Genomic DNA, 22,670 nt, shown 5'->3' with positions numbered 1-22,670 from the left:
CGGCCACTCGTAACTTCCGACCCGTGAACTCGTACCAGATCGAACTGGTATGACTTCACAGGAAGGAAAAACACAAAGTACGAGTTTCCTTGAACGCACCATGAGTTAGCAGCCCCCGCCCTTGTCAGGCATCAATTGGTCCTCGTGCTACGTCACCACATTCACGCGCATCCCTTGGCTGCACACACAGCCCTTCATGCCGTTCTCTCCCCTCATTGGATAACACTTGTATCCCACAAGGAAAATTTTCTCCTCGGGTTACAGCAGAGCAGAGTGACGGAGAGACTCGTGTTTAGGCTGAAATACTTCATGTAAGTGATTGCTGACGGAAAATAGGACTATTTAGGACTTATATTAACAAAAACATTCCACTGATATCTGCTTTAACATAAATTACCCTGACTAGTGAAATACCTTTTCCTTTACTATACTTGCCTTTTCTTACTGGAACCTGCAGAAAGTGGCGTACGTGACTTTCCACGCCAAGGTTGTGATCTATAAAAAACAAACTTGACGGGAGAATGTGCGCAGCTCTAAGCAAACTCTGACCCATGCGTACGCTGGTTTGGAGGAAAAGGGGAATTGGCGACACAGACGGTGTGGTGGTGAACTGAAGTCAGACTCAGGAAATGATGAGTGAGAAGAACGATTATGTTTTTATTATCAGCCGTCACACATTTAATTTCAACCCGTATGCGTTAGATCCATGTTGCCACGGTGATTTAATTCAACAGCGCCCTTATTTTGCATCGGACTGGTGTTTCAGAAACATCTTCTTAGAATCTAACTGAAAATTCAAAATCAAAATTCCCTCTCTATATTTAATCACCACCATCTCTCCGTCATATTGTCCACTCCCAGAGCGCAGGAGGAGCAGAGGAGGCCGTGGCTGCATGGGATAAATACATGGTGTAAATAACTATATGTTCCTATGATACTGTGAACATATGATCGAGAGTCAATTAAATCTCAAACCCTGGAAAATAAAATCCAGTAATCGTTCGCACTATTGTTACATTCTGTTTTCTTGTTATTGTAATACTCTGATAAATATCAGTGGTATTTATTTCATTATTTCCATGGGAATAAGTTAAGTATAAAATGCCAGTTCATGGTGAAGTTAAAATCTACATAAATAACTATTTCTATAAACGAGGTATTAAAATGTATAAATAATTAATGTTTAAAATGAGTAACTTTAAAAACATAATTTCATGGGATGTGTATGCCTTTAAAATAAGTTAAAAGTAATTCTATTACGTTACATTATGTGCGTGAGTTCATGCGTGAGGTCATGACCTGAATGTTTACACTTCCGGGGAGAGACTCGAGCGAGGAAGAAGAAGGAGCAACGTGTTAATGGCGTAGAGCGGAGACTTCGGGACTGTGTGTGTCGCCAGTGTGGAGTTATGAGTGAGTGACTGTGAACTGTAGTTGAGCGACGTGTTCGGAGCGTGTTTAGTCCGACTCTCCACCACTGCTTGTGTTTTGTGAACACGAAGACGAGTTCGGTTCTGTTAGCCAGCAGGAGCTAGGCTAACACCACGGGAGCTAGGCTAACACCACGGGCCTCGCTGAGGGGAAACGCCGCCTGCACGGACGGGAGGAGCTTCGGTGAGTCGTCTCGGGAGAGAGTCGTCGACGGAGGACGCTTCGCTGCTGCCGTGGGAGACGGAGGTTCGCCGCTGCGAGCTGCTGCGAGCGGAGACGGTCGTTACCGCAACGAGTGAGCGATTCATCAGCTGCGGCCTGGTCTGGCTGACTTCACAGACACACGGGAGTACAGGTATCAAAAGGTTTCCATCATGAGCTCCAACTAAGCGCGCCAACGAAAGTAGAAAAGAGTGCACTCAAAATAAAATTAGACAGTTTGAGAAAAGACAAAAACTCTGAAACCCCGGGGTTATACTTTTTTATTTTCTATATCTCTCTTCCATAGAGAACGGTTTTGATGTGTGTTTTTCCTGCATCATTAATACATTTCCTGAAACTGAGATTATTGTGTTTGGTTTAATTAAATTGTGTTTCATTATTGAAGTATTAAGATACATACAGGTCAAGTGTATTCCCTACAGTCTGCAACGTTATTTAAGAGTGAGAATCATACATTACCCTAGACTGTATACTATTTGAGATGTGACTTTTACCATAATACATTTGAAGCGTTAAAGCTTCATCTTCATAACATAAGGTGGGTTTTAATACACGAGCCGGTGGTAAAAGGGTTACATTTTTGGGGGCTCGTCCGGGATTTGTTTTTGTTGTAACTGACCTGTTTTTTTATTTTCTTTATTCAAAAAAAAAAGAGAGAGAGAATTTTTTTTCTGAGACTGCTAATGTAATTATCTTCATTGCTAAAAACGGGGAATTATCAAGTGTGTTAACATTTATTGTGAAGTTTTTGCTGCTTGGAGCTAAAAAAAAAATGGAAGCAATTGAAATTGAAGCTTGGTGCAAAAGGAAGCAGTTAGCTTATGAAAATGCAGTTGTTTTGAGTGATGTTGACCCAGATGTCACAGATGCAGTTCTGCTAACAGCTTTAAGTCAGGTTAAAGTATTTGGGAAGTCTGAAATAGTTGATAGTTGTCTTGATACAGCTTCTAAAACACATTTTATACTGATCAAGACTTCCACTGACTTGACTAAACAAACCCTACCTGACGTTGTTGGCAGGGGTGCAAACTTGTCACCTTTCGGCGAAATTCGCCGTTTTGGATCCCAAATTGGTCATTTGTGTGATTCGTGTAAATCCGCAATAAAAAGAAAATTGAGGGGGGGGGGTCCGGCGCGGCGAGGCGAGCCGAGCCAAGCCGAGCCAATGCACCTGTCTCTTTAAGGCGCATGCACCTTATCTGGATGACAACGAGTGGTGGCAGCGCTCCTCTTCTGTCCAGCAATACACACCTGAAGCTTCACTTTTATACAGACTAACGCGACTTTTTGAGCATGGCGAGTGAAAGAGTCGGAGCAAGAAGATGCTCCAGCAGTGTTGTATAGGTCTGCTCTGCTGTATGGGACCGCGTGTGTGTGATGATCGCGATCGCGGCCAATTAGCGATTAGCGCGTTTAGCATTAATTAGCTCCAGTGTCTCCCTCTTCTCTGGAGGAGGGTCTGGCGAGCGAGACTAGCTCCAGTGCGACCTGTGCAGCAGCAGGAGGAAGAAGAGGAGGAGCAGGAGCAGGAGGTTGACTGACTGTGGCAGGACACCTCTGCCTCTGTTTCACTTTATGTTGCTGGTAAATAATGTGGTTGTAAAAGTAGTAGGCTAAAGTTAAATTATTTAGTATGCACTAATTAAAGGGGCAGAGCTTTAAGAGACATTTTAGCTTTTATATTTTATAAGATTTGTAAGAACCACAATTAATAAATATAGGTTATATATTTCAGTGAATATCTAATTGTTCTTAGCATTTGTTAGATAACTTTCTTTGCCCAATAAATTAAAACATGTTGGAACTATCAATGTCTCCTCCCTTGAGGCCAGAATCTCACCTACTTTTAACCTCAGACTGTCACTATGATGTATCAGATGTCAGACTGCCTCATTCTTTCAGTTTTAACCTGAATATAGAGACATGATTGATTTTCCCAACGATCAAAATATACGAAACCGAACCGAAAACCATGACCACAAAACCGTGAACCGAACCGTTTACTTGAACATCTTTTAAATACATATCGCCGCTTAATATGTTTTACGTAGCCTATGGCATTTTTAAGCTTCATGTGTGTTATTGGACAGAAAGAGCAGCGCTGCCTCGGAGCATAGCCTACGTAGCCTACAGAAAACACATTTACATCAATAAATAGCCTAAATGTTTCACAATGAACCAATCAGTCTGTATTCAATTTTATTTAGTTTGAAGGCAAGGTTTGCAAGGTTCATCTGATGGACATCAAGGGACAGATTCTCCAAGTTTTGCACAGCTTTTACTCATGCTAAACCTGCACAGGCTGAAGACCCTCTTCACATGTTTCAAAACCAAACACAGAGAGACAGATTGTGCAGGTTTAACAGGAGCAAAAGCTGTGCAAACCTGAGTAAATCTGGACCCTAGTCTCATGCTAAAATTGACTGTAAATTCACCTTTAAAGTTGTTGTTTTTTTAAATTTCCCCGGGGGAGCATGCCCCCGGACCCCCCTAGGGGGTCGGTATCTTGTCACCTTTTTTACCCCTGATGAGTTTGCACCCCTGGTTGGACTTCCTGGGGAGGCTGGTCCATGGCCTGTTCATGTGCTCACCGCTCCTGCAGAAAATGAAGAGTTTCAAGCTAAACTAATGTCGTTTCTGAAGACTGAAGGTAAAACTCTCACTGATGTTAGCGGCTTACTCCAACCTTCACCCCTTGACATGAACACTGCACTAATACACGCCATCAGCTCCCTAGTGGATAAATGTAACACCACATCTGCTGATTCTCAGAGTTATCGCAAGCTGCGCATGTTCTCTGGTGTGAAACCTACGCCCAGTGGCGAGGAAGAGTATGATGCATGGGCAGAACAGACAACGCATTTGCTAGAAGAGTGGCAGTGCAGTGACACTACAAAGAAACAGAGGATAGTGGAAAGCTTAAAAGGTCCAGCTGCTGACATTGTGAGATTTTTGAGAGTGCAGAAGCCCACTGCAACTTCATATGACTACATGCAAGCTTTGGAAACAGCTTTTGGGACAACTGAGAGTATATCTGATCTCCTGGTGAAGTTTAGACACACATATCAAAATGTTGGTGAAAAACTGTCTACTTACCTGTTGAGGCTGGATAAACTGCTGCACTGTATTTTCAGAAAAGGAGGCGTGGCACTGTCTGACATGAATCGATTACGGATGGAGCAGGTTGTGAGAGGAGCACTGCAACAAGACATGATCGCTCTACGTCTCCGCATGACCCACAAGCTGCGAGAACCTCCTTCTTTCAGTGAGTTGCTAAAAGAGGTAAGGGAGGAAGAGGACATGCTCCAAAGCAGAAACGATGTCAAGAACCCAGTAATGTCACAGTCTGTAACTCCTGTTTCCAAGCCTGCACCTGAACCGGAAGTCGATCCTGAAGTAGCCAAGCTGAAAAAAGAGATCAGTGTCATGAAAGCTGCAATGATTAGTCTTAAAGCTGCTACAGCATCACATCCAGACACACAGAGTCCACAACTAGAAATCCCTGCCAAGACAACCTACAAAAAAAATGCTACCCCTCAAAGGTCTGGCTATCAAGAGGATAAACCTGGGATATTTTGCTATAGATGTGGGGAGGATGGACATTTTAGGAGAGAATGTGAAGGTGAAGAAAACCTACTCAAAGTCAACAAGCGCCTCATTAAACTGACAAAGAAATCGGGAAACTACCGCGGGGTCCAGTAGAGGAACGGCCTGGCATCCCGGTGGTTGCAACACGTTCCACCAAGTGTAAAAACTCAGAAAGAAAAGTGATTGACACTGTACCTGAAGGCTTAGTGGGCCCAAGCGCTGTCGTGTCAGTACAGATTGAAGGCATCTACTCTAAAGCCATACTCGACTCTGGTTCTCAAGTAACTTTGCTGTACAGATCCTTCTACGACAGATATCTGACACACCTGCCATTGACGTCTATCAGCACTTTGCAGATATGGGGTCTTAGTCCTGCTGAGTACCCTTATGATGGCTATTTGTCACTTAGGCTGGAGTTTTTGGAAGCGGACGTCGGAGTGAGTGAGACCATTGATGCACTTGTGTTGGTATGTCCTGACCCAGTTGTGAGAGGTGAAGCTTCCATGCTTGTAGGCACAAACACACCCACTGTGAGACGACTGCTTAGCCACTGTAAAGAAAAGGGAGGAGAAAACTTTGTGAGAACTATGCACATTCACCCAATCTTCAGAAAAGTTTTCAGTGAGATCTCACTTCTGCCACCTAACACTGACAACAACAAGAGAGGAACTGTGTGGTTCACTCAAACCAAACCTGTCACCTTACGGCCTGGGGGAGTCGCCAGAGTGACCGGTGCAGCAAAGTTTCAGGGAGCGCCGAGCACTCAGACCATCCTCGTGGACTCACCTGATGACCCTGCGAATGAGTCACGGTTTCCAGATGAACTCCTGGTGAGACCAGAGTTGCAGACATCCGCTGGTGTGATGGCTAAGAAAATCACTGTTCTAGTCAGAAACATGTCAGCACGAGAAATTACCTTGACCAGAGGAATGCCGATAGCTCATCTGTTTCCAGTCGACGTCGTGTCATCTCCACCTGAAAAGAAAGAGTCGGATGTTGAGCCACCTGGAAAGTTGACGCCCTTCTCTTTCAACTTTGGAGACTCACCAGTTCCTAAGGAGTGGAAAGAAAGATTGGTGACAAAAATGATGGAACGGAGCGAGGCTTTCTCTCTGCATGAGTTTGATGTAGGATGCAGCAAAAGCACCCAGCACACTATCAAAACCACAGACGACAAACCATTTCGTGAGAGGTCTCGTCGGCTGCCGCCTGCCGATGTGGAGGCATTGAGAGAACATCTGTCGCAGCTAAAAAACGCTGGTGTTATTACAGAGTCACGCAGTCCTTATGCCTCACCCATTGTGGTCGTGAGGAAGAAGAACGGGAAAATAAGGATGTGTGTGGATTTCAGGACTCTAAACCGTCGCACTGTCCCAGACCAATACACAGTGCCAAGAATTGAAGATGCTTTGGCCTGTCTCAGTGGAAGTAAGTGGTTTAGTGTGCTCGACCTTCGGAGTGGATACTATCAAGTGCCAATGACAGACTCTGACAAAGACAAGACAGCTTTCATCTGCCCGGCTGGATTCTTCCAATTTGAAAGAATGCCACAGGGAGTGACAGGGGCTCCCGCTACGTTTCAGCGGATCATGGAACAGACTGTCGGAGACATGAATCTGCTTGAGGTATTGGTTTATCTCGATGATCTCATTGTGTTTGGAGCAACGCTTGAGGAGCATGAGACCAGATTGTTGAAGGTGCTTGACCGCTTGAGAGATGAAGGACTGAAGTTGTCACTGGATAAATGCCAGTTTTGTCAGCCATCGGTAACCTACGTCGGACACATCATATCACAAGATGGGGTCTCTACTGATCCAAAGAAGACCGAAGCTGTAACCACATGGCCGAGACCGAACACTGTGACTGCTTTGCGGTCGTTTCTTGGATTCTGTGGGTACTACAGACGCTTCGTGAAGGATTATTCCAAAGTAGCTCACCCGTTGAACCAACTGTTGTCCGGTTACCCACCAGCTGCAAAGAAATTCAAAGGTAAACAGGAGAATACTTACCTCAACCCCTCAGAGCCTTTTGGTCATCGGTGGGATGAAAAATGTGAAGCAGCCTTTGAGGAACTGAAGCGACGGCTTACTCAAGCTCCTGTGTTAGCTTTTGCAAATCCTCATCTCCCCTATGTGCTGCATGTTGACGCTAGCCGAGAAGGGCTAGGAGGAGTGTTGTACCAGGATCAGGGTGAAGGATTGAGACCCGTGGCTTTCGTCAGTCGAAGCTTGACTCCTTCAGAAAAGAATTACCCAGCCCATAAATTGGAATTTTTGGCGCTGAAGTGGGCGGTAGTGGACAAGCTGCATGATTATCTGTACGGGACTAAGTTTGAGGTGAGGACAGACAACAACCCTCTGACATACGTGTTAACGTCTGCCAAGCTGGACGCGACGGGTCACCGTTGGCTTGCTGCCTTATCTACGTATGACTTCAGTCTCAAGTACAGATCCGGTGTCCAAAACATTGATGCCGACGCCCTCTCACGTCGTCCACATCCCAGTCCAATACAAAAATCAGAGTGGAAAGACATTCCTGCAGCAGGTGTGAGAGCCATGTGCCAGATGTCTGCGGTGACAGAACACAGAAACCCACAGTCTGGAAGAGCCATTGACCTTTTGGGGATTTCTCCACAAGCTATCCCACAACCTTATTGTAATTTGGCTTCTTTGAGTGTCAAAAATATGCCTGTTGTGAGTCTCACTGAGTTGTCAACCGCTCAGCAGGAAGATCCCGGCATAGGACAAGTGTGGTCGGCTCTGAGAAATGGCAATATCAACCAAGTTGACAAGACAAAACATCAAGCTTGCTCTTTGCTGTTGAGAGAGTGGGACAGGTTAAAGATGCAGAAAGGAGTAATGTATCGCATTGTAACTCCACCAGGAAAATCACGCTGTTCTCAATTGGTGCTACCAGAAAAGTACAGAAACACAGTAATGAAATCACTGCATGATGACTCAGGTCATTTGGGCCTCGACAAGACATACGGCCTGATTAAAGATCGGTTCTACTGGCCCCGGATTTTTTATTTTATTTAACCTTTATTTAACCAGGCGAAAAATCATTAAGAACAGGTTCTTATTTGCAATGATGGCCTGACAAAAAGCACAAGCTTCTTGAGGGGAGAGGGGGAGAGGGCTGTGAAAAAAAGTACAAGTTAAAAACAGTGGCATAAAACAGCTAAACAGACATGCAGCAGAACGACCATAAAGACAATACACAAGCAGAGGCACAAAACACAACTGAACAGACATGTAGCAAGACAGTCACAAAGACAATACACCAGCATGGCTGTGCAGGGAAGCAGGTTAGCAAGGCATGAGCAGAGCAGCGAGACAGGCAATAGCAGGCAGGGCAGAAAATTAATGTAACAGCTCAATTAGAACAGGCAAGGTTAATAGCGAGGAATTAGTTATCTAGAACATCACAACACAGAAATGCATGCGAAGACACTATACAAGGATTATCAACATGTAAGGAGGAGCCAGGGCTGCCAGCGGCAGGTATGGGCACTCAACATAAAAATACAGGCTAAAGGAAGAGGGGTTAGACGGGGGGAAAACATTTGCAGGAGTCTGTGACAAGGTGTGAGATGGCCTCTTTGAAGGTTGGAATGGAGATGAGTTTGTCAAGTTTGAGGAGTTTTTGTAATATGTTCCAATCAGAGGCAGCAGCTGACTGGAATGATGCGGAGCCGATTGTAGATCTGGTTTTGGGGATTGTTAGCAGAATGAGATGAGAGGACCGAGTGTTGTATGTGACAGGGAGTTGGTGCAGCAAACGGGACAGGTAAGGGGGGGTCCGTAGAAGGAGGGTCTTATAAATGAGAGTGAGCCAGTGGGTCTGACGGCGGGTGTGAAGTGATGGCCAATTTACCAAAGAGTAAAGAGTGCAATGGTGGGTGTTGTGGGACGCGTTTGTAGCGAAGCGGATGGCGGAGTAATAGAGTGTGTCCAGTTTAGCAAGGGTGCTTTTACATGCTGTACGATAGATGGTGTCACCGAAATCAAGTGTGGGGAGAATTGTAAGTTTAATGAGACTCAATTTAGCAGAAGAGGTGAAGGCATAACGGTGTCTGTAAAGAAAACCAAGTTTGGCCCGGACCTTAGCCTGTAACTGGGAGATGTGATGTGAAAAACTAAGCGTGGAGTCTAACCAGATGCCAAGGTATTTGTAGGTGGAGACATATTCCAGGATAGCTCCCTCACAGGTAGAGATGTTTAGTTGAGATGGGGAGAGGGGGGGAGCGCCCTTCCTGTGAAACCACATAGCTTTCGTCTTAGATGTATTGAGAGACAATTTCAGTAGAGAGAAAGCGTGTTGTACCTGGAGGAAGCTATCCTGGAGTGTAGCTTGGACATAGGAGGGAGATGGGCCGGAGGCATACAGGATTGTGTCGTCAGCATAAAGGTGAATGAAAGAATTACCAGCAGCTAGGGGAATGTTATTGATGTAAATGGAGAACAGTAATGGACCAAGTATTGAACCTTGGGGGACACCCTTGGTGACAGGGAGGGGGTGAGAGAATGAGTTGTCGAACCTTACGCGTTGCACCCGGTGAGAGAGATAGTGAGTGAACCAGGCCAGTGAGTGTTCTGAGATCCCAATACTGCTTAGCCTGTTAATGAGGATGGAATGGTCAACAGAGTCAAAGGCTTTGGCAAGGTCAATGAAAATTGCAGCACAGTATTGTTTATTGTCTAGGGCAGAGGTAATGTCATTTAACACCTTTAAAGTAGCTGTTGTACACCCATACCTGGCACGGAAACCGGACTGTACATCAGATAGAGTACCAGAAATGTCGAGGTAGTCTGTGAGATGTTTGTTTACAAGCTTCTCAAATACCTTGGACACACAGGGCAGAATGGATATAGGTCTGTAGTTGTTTGGATCAGACTGCTCACCACCCTTAAACAGTGGGAGGACAATAGCTTCTTTCCAGTCTAAAGGTATTTCAGCAGTATGAAGTGAGAGGTTAAAGAGTGCGGTTATAGGTGCAGCAATAATGGGAGCTGCGGCTTTAATAAAAAAAGCAGGAAGACCATCACATCCAGCTGATTTATGAGGGTCTAGGGCAGACAATTCCTTCAGAACCTCGAACTCTGTGATGGGACGAAGGGAGAAACTGTATGGGGAGGCTGGGGGGTCAGAGGAGCAGTGGGAATTGGATGGCGATAGAGTAGAGCAGATGGGCTGAACAGCATCGAAAACAAGGCCAGACTTAGTGAAATGGCTATTGAAGGCATCTGCCATAGCAGTCTTGTCTGAGATTACCAGGTTGTTTGTTTTGAGTGAGACAGGCATAGATGAGGGTTTGTTCTGGAGTTTTCTAACTGTCTTCCAAAATGCACTGGGATCAGAGCTACATCGAGTGAATTGGGCTTTAAAATGACCAGATTTAGCCTGCCGTACGGCTTGTGTGGCCTTATTTCGAAGCTGCCGGAATTTGAGGTAATCTGTGGGAGAATTTGAGAGGCGAGCTTTGCTCCATGCAGCATTTTTTTGTTTAAGAAGTGATGTAAGTTCTTGAGTGAACCAAGGACTATGGCGATTTTTTATCCGTTGTTTCTTGAAGGGGGCGTGTTTGTTAACCACAGCGCTAAACTGCTCTTTAAACAGGGACCATGCATCATTCACAGTAGGAACCAGGCTGACTCTGTGCCAGTTTACGTTAGCCAAGTCATAGAGGAATGCTGAAATGCTGAAATGCTTTAGTGAGCGCTTAACACTAATGGTTACAGGCTGTTTGGCAGTGGTGTTATTGCGAATGCATGCAATAAAACAATGGTCACTTAGGTCGCTACAAAACACGCCAGAATGGTACCTATAGGGAGTGTTAGTGAGAATCACATCTAGCAGAGTGGCCTTATCCAGAGAATTTGGGTTAAGCCTAGTCGGATGGGTAATAATTTGAAGGAGATTTAGAGAGTCTAACTGCAGAGTAACTTTCTCGGGGGGCTTAAGCATGTCCCAGTTGAGGTCACCTAGCAGGACAAACTCAGACCTCGTGAAGGGTGCCAATGCAGAGCTCAGGGCCTCAAGAGTGCAGGCTGGGGCTGAAGGAGGGCGATAACAGCCGGCCACATTGATAGAATGATTATTTGATAGCTTAATCTGAATAACCAGGAGATCATACTGTTTAGGAATGGATTTGGCATATACCACCGAGCAGTGTAGGTGTTCTTTAGTGTAAATTGCTACTCCCCCGCCCTTAGATGGTCTGTCTTGGCGAAATAAGTTATAGCCAGTAATATTGGTGTCAGGGTAGGCAACAGATTTACGGAGCCACGTCTCGGTCAAAACAAGGACATGCGGATTTGAGGACTCCACCCAGACTTTAAGTTGATCCATTTTAGGCACCAAACTTCTCACATTTACATGCAAAAAACCCAAGCTGTTTCTGTCACAGAAGTCATTAAAACAGAGATTACGTGACTGAGGATCAATGGAGAGGGGAGCAATGTCAAAAGGACCAGGGTTAACATGCACATTTCCAGAAATCATGAGTAACAGCACAATCAGAACACGGCAGAGAGAGGATGAGTTATTGTACATTTTGACAGATGTAGGGACTTGAGATGGTAACAAAATCATGTTGCTAAGTAGCCTCATGACATAGCAGGAAGACAGAGGAGGAGTAATGTAGTTTGCAGACACTGGTAATCCCAGAGACATTGTGCACAACAGAGAGACAAAATCATTGTTTTGGATGCTAGTAGAGTCCGTTTCACTATTAGGCAGACAGAGGAGAGGAACCAAAGGGGTTGTCTCCCTCATATGTACAGCAGGAGAGAGAAGCGAAAAAGACACAAGGAGGAAGACAATTATCATCTTGAGACAAGCCATGTCGAGTCCACATAGAGTGCAACAAAGTTGCAGATAGTCCGTGAGATGTAAACTAGCCGAGACGTTAGCCGCTAGCTGTTAGCTAGCCGCCGGAGACGTTAGCCACGTTAGCCGCTAACAGTTAGCTTAGCAAGCAACAGTCCGTGACCGGCTAGAACGGCCAAACGTTAGCACAAAAATAGCAGGCTGAGATACCACACGTCGAGTGTGTGCTCACCGAGATGTTAGTTCACAGTCAGTATAAAGTGTTTTTAGCCACCAGTACCATTGGCAGTCAGTAGTTTGCAGGCTAACTTTTAGCTAACTTCAGCACAGATTAGCAAGTAGCAGTCCGAGGCTTGCTATCGTAGCTAACGTTAGCATCAAGTTAGCCAGCTGGTAGATGAGTGAAAGTTGATGGCCAGGGGAGGTACGGTAGCTAGTTAGTTAGCCAGAGCAAAAGGTGGGGGGTCTAGGTTGGGCAAGGCAGGGGGGAGGTGAAGGGAGGGTGACAGGAGAAGGGGGTCAGACCGGCTAGTTGAACAACTAACCAGAGCAGAGGCAGGGGGAGAGAGAGAGAAGCTGGCTTAGTTAGCGGGCTAGCTAACCAAGGGCTGAGGAGAGCAAGGGGAGAGCGGAGTGTAGGACAGCAGCAAAGCAACAGCAACAGGTTTTAGTTTCCACAGGGTAATGCAGCAGCAGCAGCAGCAGCAGCAGCAGCAAGCCCCGGTAACAAGGCAACAGTAATGCAGCAGGTAGGGGTTACCACAGAGCAGTGAGGGAGCAGCCGGCAAGCAGGGAGAAGGAGGAGGAGCAGCAGGCAGGAGGAGCAGCAGGCAGGAGGGCGCAGCTGGTGGCTCAGCTGGTGGCTGGTGAAGTCAGAGATCGAAGAGTATTGCAAGTCTTGTGTGAGGTGCATAAAAAGAAAGACTTTACCCAAGAGAGTTGCACCTTTGTCTCATCTGCAAAGTGATGGACCATTTGACCTCGTTTGTATGGACTTTCTGTCCATTGAGCCCGATTCGAGCAACACAGAAAATGTCCTAGTCATTACTGATCACTACACTCGCTACGCCCAAGCCTTTCCAACAAAGGACCAAAAAGCCTCTACAGTGGCAAAAGTGTTACTGGAGAAATATTTTGTCCATTATGGATTGCCCAAGAGGATGCACAGTGATCAGGGCAGAGATTTCGAAAGTCGCCTTGTCCACGAAGTGTTGAGTTCACTCGGAGTTGAAAAATCAAGAACGACGCCCTATCGTCCTCAAGGAGACCCCCAACCCGAGAGGTTTAATAGGACATTGTTGGACATGTTAGGGACTCTGGAACCAAACAGGAAGAAAAAATGGAGTCAGCACGTCATACATTTGGTTCATGCTTATAATTGTACTCCGAATGAAGCTACAGGATTTTCTCCCTATTTTCTTATGTTTTGGCGTGAAGCCAGATTACCTGTGGATCTATGTTTTGAGACTTCCAGTGACGGCACACAACAGAAAACTTACCTCAAGTACGTTTCTGACATGAGGAAAGAGTTGAAGGCTGCCTATGAACTAGCAGAGTCCATCGCTGCCAAGCAAAATGATAACAACAAGCAGAGATATGACAAAAGAATCAGATTTACACAGTTGTTACCTGGAGACAGAGTCTTGCTACGGAACCTTGGATTACAAGGGAAGCATAAACTGGCAGATCGCTGGGCATCGAAACCATATGTTGTGGAAAGCAAGATGCCGAACTTACCAGTGTTCCGCTTGAAACCTGAAGATGGTGATGGACCAATCAAAATCCTTCATCGAAATCACCTCCTGCCTCTCGGGAAGAGGATATGTCCAGATCCTGTATCTAATACAGATGTTACACCTACAAGGAGGGTTCTTCGACAGAGAAAGCAGAAAGAACACACAGACAAGCCTGAAAAGGAAAAGACACAATCACAGAAAACGCCAGATAAAGACTCTGAAAGAAGAGAGGCTAGACCCAGTGATCCTGTTGGAAAAGAGTACACTGACTCAGAGGATGAGGACTATGGACTGTGGTATGATTCCACTATTGAACCTCTCAGGAACAACATGGATGATGGTACACTGGAACCATTCAGTCTGGATTTGGATATCTTCTTAAGCGACTTGACTGGACAACCGAAATCAGTTGAGCCAGCAGAAACACAGGAATGTGTGGAGGAACCTGAAATGGACAGTGGAAATGAACTTGAGTCAACTGAGACAACAGAACCTGAACTACAAGAGACATGTGAGAACCACGAAGAGACTGAAAGAGACAAAACACTGACTGAAGACATTCACTTACAAGAAGACGACATTGACCTTGACTCTGAGACTGATCTTGACTTTGACGCTCAGACCAGACCTCAGAGACTAAAGAGGGCTCCTTTAAGGTTAACTTATGACACCCCAGGTCATCCAAGTGTCATAGCAGCCCCTACGGTGAAGTTTGTTTCTTGTATTTACAAGTGGATAGGTAGGCTACACCTATAATTGCTTAATTGTGTGTTTCACTCACCAGATGTGCCATGTTGGTTTTTATGTTTTCAAGGTACAAAGTCATGAGGGCATGCTTTTATTTTGGTGGGGGGAGAGTGTAATACTCTGATAAATATCAGTGGTATTTATTTCATTATTTCCATGGGAATAAGTTAAGTATAAAATGCCAGTTCATGGTGAAGTTAAAATCTACATAAATAACTATTTCTATAAACGAGGTATTAAAATGTATAAATAATTAATGTTTAAAATGAGTAACTTTAAAAACATAATTTCATGGGATGTGTATGCCTTTAAAATAAGTTAAAAGTAATTCTATTACGTTACATTATGTGCGTGAGTTCATGCGTGAGGTCATGACCTGAATGTTTACACTTCCGGGGAGAGACTCGAGCGAGGAAGAAGAAGGAGCAACGTGTTAATGGCGTAGAGCGGAGACTTCGGGACTGTGTGTGTCGCCAGTGTGGAGTTATGAGTGAGTGACTGTGAACTGTAGTTGAGCGACGTGTTCGGAGCGTGTTTAGTCCGACTCTCCACCACTGCTTGTGTTTTGTGAACACGAAGACGAGTTCGGTTCTGTTAGCCAGCAGGAGCTAGGCTAACACCACGGGCCTCGCTGAGGGGAAACGCCGCCTGCACGGACGGGAGGAGCTTCGGTGAGTCGTCTCGGGAGAGAGTCGTCGACGGAGGACGCTTCGCTGCTGCCGAGGGACACAGAGGACGCTTCGCTGCTGCCGTGGGAGACGGAGGTTCGCCGCTGCGAGCTGCTGCGAGCGGAGACGGTCGTTACCGCAACGAGCGAGCGATTCATCAGCTGCGGCCTGGTCTGGCTGACTTCACAGACACACGGGAGTACAGGTATCAAAAGGTTTCCATCATGAGCTCCAACTAAGCGCGCCAACGAAAGTAGAAAAGAGTGCACTCAAAATAAAATTAGACAGTTTGAGAAAAGACAAAAACTCTGAAACCCCGGGGTTATACTTTTTTATTTTCTATATCTCTCTTCCATAGAGAACTTTTTTGATGTGTGTTTTTCCTGCATCATTAATACATTTCCTGAAACTGAGATTATTGTGTTTGGTTTAATTAAATTGTGTTTCATTATTGAAGTATTAAGATATATACAGGTCAAGTGTATTCCCTACAGTCTGCAACGTTATTTAAGAGTGAGAATCATACATTACCCTAGACTGTATACTATTTGAGATGTGACTTTTACCATAATACATTTGAAGCGTTAAAGCTTCATCTTCATAACATAAGGTGGGTTTTAATACACGAGCCGGTGGTAAAAGGGTTACATTATCAAGAGAAGTGTCATGTTTGATCATTCCTCAGAATGTAACTGATTCCGCTAATTATTCAAAGTTTTATCGATCAGTCTAATTACTGTAAATAATACAGCGGTGAGCCCCGTGCGTAATGCTGCACCACGGCACCGCTGGAGGAGAAAGGAGGGAGAGGGAGACCATGATGAAGGTTAATAACTCGTTTCAGATTAGAACTGTTGTCATTACTGTAAATGTGCCGAACCGGGTCCAGCATGTGAGAGGCAGTGCACCAAAACAACACAGCGTGCGCTCTGAGCCGCTGACGCCGTTAACAGCTGCAGCAACGCGTCACGTCGCCACTTTAACACCTGCAGCTGATTCACAGCACAGACAGAACAACACAAGAGCACGTCAGGCTCATTGACATGCAGATCACATTCATGTGGTGGTTTGCATTGACCATCTAGGGTTAAAACAGGGCGTGTACAGGGCGGAACGTGAAGCGGATTCAGCTGCGCACACTTGTAGGAACTCTGTGATTTATAAAGGGAAGTTTGCCTGCAAGTGTGCGTACGCAGGGTTTTATAAATCTGAATATTTACTGGCGCACGCAAAACTTGGCTTTTGGACGTACGTACACTTTTAGTAACGATCCCACGCACAGTTTTATAAATGAGACCCCTGATGCGTAGCTTGGGCGTGTAAAGACATGCTAATTTTCAACACCAGTCCATATGCGGCTTTTCTAAAAACACAGCGCATATGATCAACAATAGGAAATAAATTAACAAGACCAGTTTCATGATCATAACAATGAATAATAATAGGAAAAAAAGACAGTCAGTGTCTATACATGTGACATTAAACAACATTGAAGAATCATGTTCTTGAAACATGCAACATTTGTGTTTATTAACATGTTGAACACAGATACATCATGCTTGATTCATCATGTTTGATTCCATCAGACTGGTGAAGGACAGAAGAGGACAGACTGACAAACTGCACTAGAGCTCTAAAGATCACTAATATTAAACTGTGGCTAAATAATGATCAGATCTTAATTGTTTTATTTTGTAATTATTATAAGTCAAAGTTAAAAAGGAAACTACAGCAATGAACTGCACAGCCCTGACCTACACATTAAAGGGATAGTTTGGATCTTTTGACATGAAGCTGTATGACATCCCCATCAGCAGTGTCGTGCATCGACAGTGACTTTCCCCCGACTGCATTCTGTGAGCAGAGTTCTGGCATTGGTTTGGTGTTGACAAAGCTATAGTTCGGCTAGTTGGCTGGGGTCATGAAAATAAAGCGTTGAAAAGGTCAGACCTGCGCTCTAAACACGGTGAAAGCTCCAAGCGATTGTGAGGTCTGACTTTTTCATGGACAACGGTTTTGTGATGAAAATGTATTACTTTTTTGAACGCATATTGTTTTGAGAAGCAAAACACTTTATTTTCATGACCCCAGTCAACTAGCCGGACTAGCTTCGTCAGCATCAAAACCAGGCCAGAACTCTGCTCACAGGACGCAGTCGGGGGAAAGTCAGTCAGTACGTTTACATGACACTTGAAAAAAACGAATTATTGCCTTAATCCGACTATAACTGGACAACTGAAGTGCATGTAAACACCTTAGTCCGACTGAAATCGGAGTTGAGAACTCCGATTAAGACACCCAGATAATGCGATTGGAATTCGATTTTCTCCGTCATGTATGCACCTTAGTCGGAGTATAACTGGACAATGCATGTGCGCATGGTCCATAACAGTAGAGACGGCACAAAGTGGAGCAGAGAAGCCGCCCGAACCCGGAAAAGTAAAGAAAAATACCCAACGTTAGCGCCGATTCAATGCATTTCACACAGAGCGACCAGCAAGAGTGTTTTATTTAAAAAAAAAAAAAAAAAGAGAGAGAGAGAGAGAGGCGCATCCAGCCCAGACTGGTGCGTCTGGTCGGGAACTGCAGTTGAGAATTTATTATTAAACTTATAAGTTGTTTATATTCAGTTTTTTACGAGGTGACAGAAAAGTCAACAGGACAGGAGGGGGGGTGTATTAACCCGCTGAAACAACGGGTGACGCCGCATGATGGGGCGGACCCCGTCAGTTATTAGATTTTTTCAGTTGCATGTAAATTGAGACAAGGACAGAAGTCGACTTGACGCCAAAATCGAATTTTGAGCCGAGCTGGATGAAGCTCTGCATGTAAACGTACTGACTGTTGATGCACTTCACTGCTGATGGGGATGTCATACAGCTTCATGTCAAAATATCTTAACTATCCCTTTAAGATCACACAAAGATTAAAATAATAATTCCCTGTTACAAGCTGCAGCTAATCAATCATCAATATTGAAAATCACTGTATGACACAGGTCTCCCCGATTGCCACAGCTCCTCCTACTTGACCTCCCACAGCTCCTCCTACTTGACCTCCCAATCCAGCTCCTACTAGACCTCTCAGTAGATGCTCCTGTTCTTCTCTGATGGCTCTCTCAGCAGCTTGGAACATCTCAGTGGTGTAGCAGCTTCCTCCATTTCTCTGAACCATTGTGTTGATCTTCTTCAGCAGCTCAGTGACTTGGTCATGATTCTTCTTGTCTCTGTTGTTGAACACGTGGTATCCTCCATCACACTGGCTGATGAAGTCACGGAGAGGTTGATTCCTACAGATCAGTGTTTCTATGGTAACACCATCCGCCTCTAGGTCGTCTCCATGGGTGAACAGGACCATGCTGAACTTTCTTGCTTCTTCTCCAAACATCCTCTGAAGGATCTCCACTATGTCTTGTTCTTCTTTAGTGAATCTGTTTGGTTGGATTACGATGAGGAACACATGAGGACCAGGAGAAGCAAAGCTGACGGCTTTAGCCACCTCTCTCTTCACATCCTCCATTTCTCTATAGGTGTCAAACAGACCTAGAGTATCAACAACAGCCACTTTTTGAACATCAACAGCTCCTGTTTCCTTCTTACACTCTGCCGTCACTGAGGATGGAGACCATGTAGATTCAAAGGCTCGTCTTCCTAAGATGGTGTTTCCACAGGCGCTCTTTCCAACTCCACATTTCCCAAAAAGTACAATCCTGCGTTCTGTGGGAGAATATTAAAACTCATTATTGACCATTGTTGTTAACAGAGTGTACACTAAAATTACAGCAATGTGTCCAAACAGTCATTAAAGACTGGGTCCAGAAAACAAACTCACTTCATCACATTCAAACTCATTTTTCCCACAGACCTTGAAGGTTGCTGTGACGCTAACAGGTGGCGCTAATGTGGAACAAGGAACAGGATGCAGTTTGTACAGTAGCCGACAAGAGCAAACGCGCTGCAGCAGCCAAACGCTGCAAATACAGAAATAATCTACGACCAAGAACACACACACAACGACATTCATACAAACTGTTTTGGTGCTTGAAATAGGTTTATCAAAGTCTTAGCTTCACAAAAGCAGTGGAATATATTCAGTAAGTTTAGTTAAAGCAGAAGTAAGTGATATATTTGTGTTAATATAAGTCTTAAATAGTTGTATCTTCCGACAGCAATCACTTACATAGAGTGTTTGGTCTGAAACACGGGTCTGTCAGTCACTCTGCTCTGCTCTGAGCCCAGGAGAAAACATTTATCGTATCCTACAGTTTTTATCCAATGAGGAGAGAGAACGGCATGCAGGGCTGTGTGTGCAGCCAAGGAACGCCGTGAATGTGGTGACGTAGGGACGAGGACTGTTATGGTGCGTTCAAGGCAACTCGTAACTCGTGTTTTTCCGACCTGTGAAGTCGTACCAGTTCAATCTGGTACGAGTTCACGGGTCAGAAGTTACGAGTGGCTGTTATAGTGACTTTCACAGGTAAAACAGGTCGGAGAAACACGAGTGGGTTGCCTGGAACGCTACAAAGTCGTAAGTTGTGACTTGAAGCTGTAATTTACGGTTTCAAAAGCCTGCCTGGAACGCAGCATTAGCCAAAACGACCGGATCGCTTACTTCTGCTTTAAGTTAATTTATTTGGTCCCGCAGGAAATTTGTGCTGGACATACATGTAGATGCTGCACACACACACACATACCCCCACAGGTGAGCCTATGATCTTCATTTATTTTGGTACTGCAAGGAAGTTGTACTGTTTTGGAATCAAGTAGTAATAATAATAATAATATTAGTATGGTGGGAAAAGCCTTTATTTTCTGAGTTCCAAAAAGACAACAATTAATTCTAGAAAATGTTCCTGAAATTTCAGTGGACACTTGAAAAAGACATGAACAGAAATAAAGAACAGAGTGTAATTTTCAAACATGGGTGGGACATTTTGAGCCAGGTTGAAGTTTGGTCTTACCTTTACCCTGAAATGGTGATGATTGTAATGGAGGGCCGTCTTAATACTTTTCTATCATTATTTTTTTTTCTGTATTTTTTGTCATGTATCATATATATGAAATTTGAAGCAGTTTGGATGAAGCATGTGGGAGAGAGAGCTGCTTGAATATGCATGGCGATGGATCCAATATGGCGTAGTGTAGCGGCCACGCCCTTTGAACTATTAGACATGCAGAGTTCTACTGATCAGTATGGTCTCTAGATGATCAGTAAAAAATCTTAAGTCAATTGGACAAAATCCCTAGGACTAGTTTGTTAAAATACAACATTTGGTAATCACGCTAAAATTGCACGTCAAAAATCAAAATGGCTGACTTCCTGTTTGGAGTAAACCATTGGTGCAGGAGACTTTTTTGTTCGTCTGGACAACTTACACATGTGAGCACAGCGGCTGAACACAGCTGGCACATGTGCATCCATCTACAATGGACAGAAACATACAAAGAGGAAGAGGAGGAAGAGTTGGTGTGAGGAGTGGTGGACCAGGAGGAAGGGGAAGAAGAGGAGGAAGAGGTGGAGGAAGAGGAGGGGGAAGAAGGGGAGGAAGAGGACCAACAATCATCACCTTGTCCTCTCCAGAGACGTCTCAGTTCTTCTCTCTCAGCGTCTTGGAACATCTCAGTGGTGTAGCAGCTTCCTCCATTTCTCTGAACCATTATGTTGATCTTCTTCAGCAGCTCAGTGACTTGGACACGATTCTTCTTGTCCATGTTGTTGAACACGTGGTATCCTCCATCACACTGGCTGATGAAGTCATGGAGAGGTTTACTCTCACTGATCAGTGTTTCTATGGTAACCTCTTCCGCCTCTAGGTCGTCTCCATGGGTGAACAGGACCATGCTGTACTTTCTTGCTTCTTCTCCAAACATCTTCTGAAGGATCTTCACTGTTTCTTGTTCTTCTTCCGTGAATCTGTTTGGTTGGATCACGATGAGGAACACATGAGGACCAGGAGAAGCAAAGCTGACGGCTTTAGCCACCTCTCTCTTCACCACATCCATTTCTCTATTGGTGTCAAACAGACCTGGAGTATCAACAACAGCCACTGGTTGACCATCATCATCTCCTCTTTCCTTCTGACACTCTGACGTCACTGAGGACAGAGACAATGTAGAATCAAAGACTTGTCTTCCTAAGATGGTGTTTCCTGCTGTGCTCTTTCCAGCTCCAGTTTTCCCAACAAGTGCAATCCTGAGTTCTGTGGGAGAATATAAAAACTCGTTATTCACCATTGTTGTTAACAGACAGCATGTAATCTAAATTTACAGCAATGTGTCACCAGAGAGAAACAATAACTTTCTTTAGAGTCCAGACTAGCTCCAGTGTCATTTATCACTCTGATGCATAACACGTGGTGAAACATGAACACTTATAAAACAAATTATCTGTTAAGCGGCGTTCACACCGAACGCGATAGACGCGAATGGAGCGGCAACTCTACATTGAAAATCAATGTAAATGGCGCGATGACACGCGATGCAGGCGGAGGCGGCGCGAATGGAGCGTCTGGTGCGATGAGACGCGGCGCGAATGAAGCGGTGCATCTGGAGCGTCTGGAGCGGCGCGAATAAAGTTGAAAATATTGAACTTTTCAGACGGCATCGCGCCGTGACATCCAATCAGCGACGAGTTCAAGCCGACGACGTCACTTCTCTGTACGGTTGTTTACACTCAGAACAACATGACGGAGAAGCTAATTGTAGCTATATGAGCTGTGTGTGGGGCGGGCACCGCTGCCGTCTTCTACAGAGAGTGTACAAAAAAAAAAAAACACACACACACAGTGAACCCAGACACGACGGCGGGTGGTTTTCTGGTGTTTCTGAGACTTGTACAGCGGTAGTACAGTGCAGCAACGGTGGTGATATCAGCCACGATTGACATGGAAAGAGAGCAGGTTGAGATCACCGGTTTTCAAATGAACGGGCGGAGCGTCTAGAGCGTCTAGCGCGAATGACGCGATGGACACGAATGATCCAAAATGACCAAGCGGTGCGAATGAAGCATCTGGCGCGATTATATTCGCGTCTATCGCGTTCGGTGTGAACGCCGCTTTAAAGGGACAACGAGGAGTTTTGGAAAAGCGAAGCGTTTTCACACTACATTTATGAGCCTCCGCGCGCACCGTAGAATTCTTCGACCGGCGCAAGACAGACTCATGTTTTCATTCATCAAGAATTAAAGTCAGAGGTTCAAAGAGGTTCAGTTACCGTCGTAGTTCCTACCATAAACGGCAATACGGCGGCGTTATTCTCTCTGTGAAACCGAAAGTAAGGAAACGCTGGTCGGCTCGCCCAGCATTTCCACCATTGATTAAAATAACAAAATAACCATAGAGACAAAATGATATATTTATCGAAAATGGGCCCATTAACAAGTGTGGGTAGCGTAGATTCATCCACATTAATATGAGACTTTTTTATAACCAGATAGAAACTCCTCATTG

At 44.9% G+C, this 22,670-nt stretch overlaps 1 protein-coding gene across 1 annotated transcript; it reads right to left on the bottom strand.

The window, feature by feature from the left end:
• Positions 1-18,205: 18,205 nt before the first annotated feature.
• LOC146972811 (GTPase IMAP family member 9-like) lies at positions 18,206-21,326 on the bottom strand. Its single transcript, XM_085803261.1, has 2 exons — positions 20,790-21,326; positions 18,206-18,939 (listed from the first exon to the last, which is right to left on the bottom strand). The coding sequence occupies exons 1-2, from the start codon at positions 21,223-21,225 to the stop codon at positions 18,206-18,208; spliced, it is 1,170 nt and encodes a 389-aa protein (XP_085659387.1). The 5' UTR covers positions 21,226-21,326.
• Between the last annotated feature and the right edge of the window lie 1,344 nt (positions 21,327-22,670).

This window comes from Trachurus japonicus, chromosome 16 (assembly GCF_045865225.1).
Source record: "Trachurus japonicus isolate A0001 chromosome 16, Traja_1.0".
In the NCBI taxonomy this organism is placed as follows: domain Eukaryota; kingdom Metazoa; phylum Chordata; class Actinopteri; order Carangiformes; family Carangidae; genus Trachurus; species Trachurus japonicus.
Note: the sequence above shows the minus strand (reverse complement) of the source record. Positions and strands in the feature narration are given on the sequence as shown.

Coding starts and splice junctions, on each gene's coding strand:
- LOC146972811 (XM_085803261.1), bottom strand. CDS start 21,225: ATGGATGTGGTGAAGAGAGAGGTGGCTAAAGCCGTCAGCTTTGCTTCT. Junction 18,940..20,789: donor ACGTCTCTGGAGAGGACAAG/GTGATGATTGTT, acceptor ATTCTCCCACAG/AACGCAGGATTGTACTTTTT.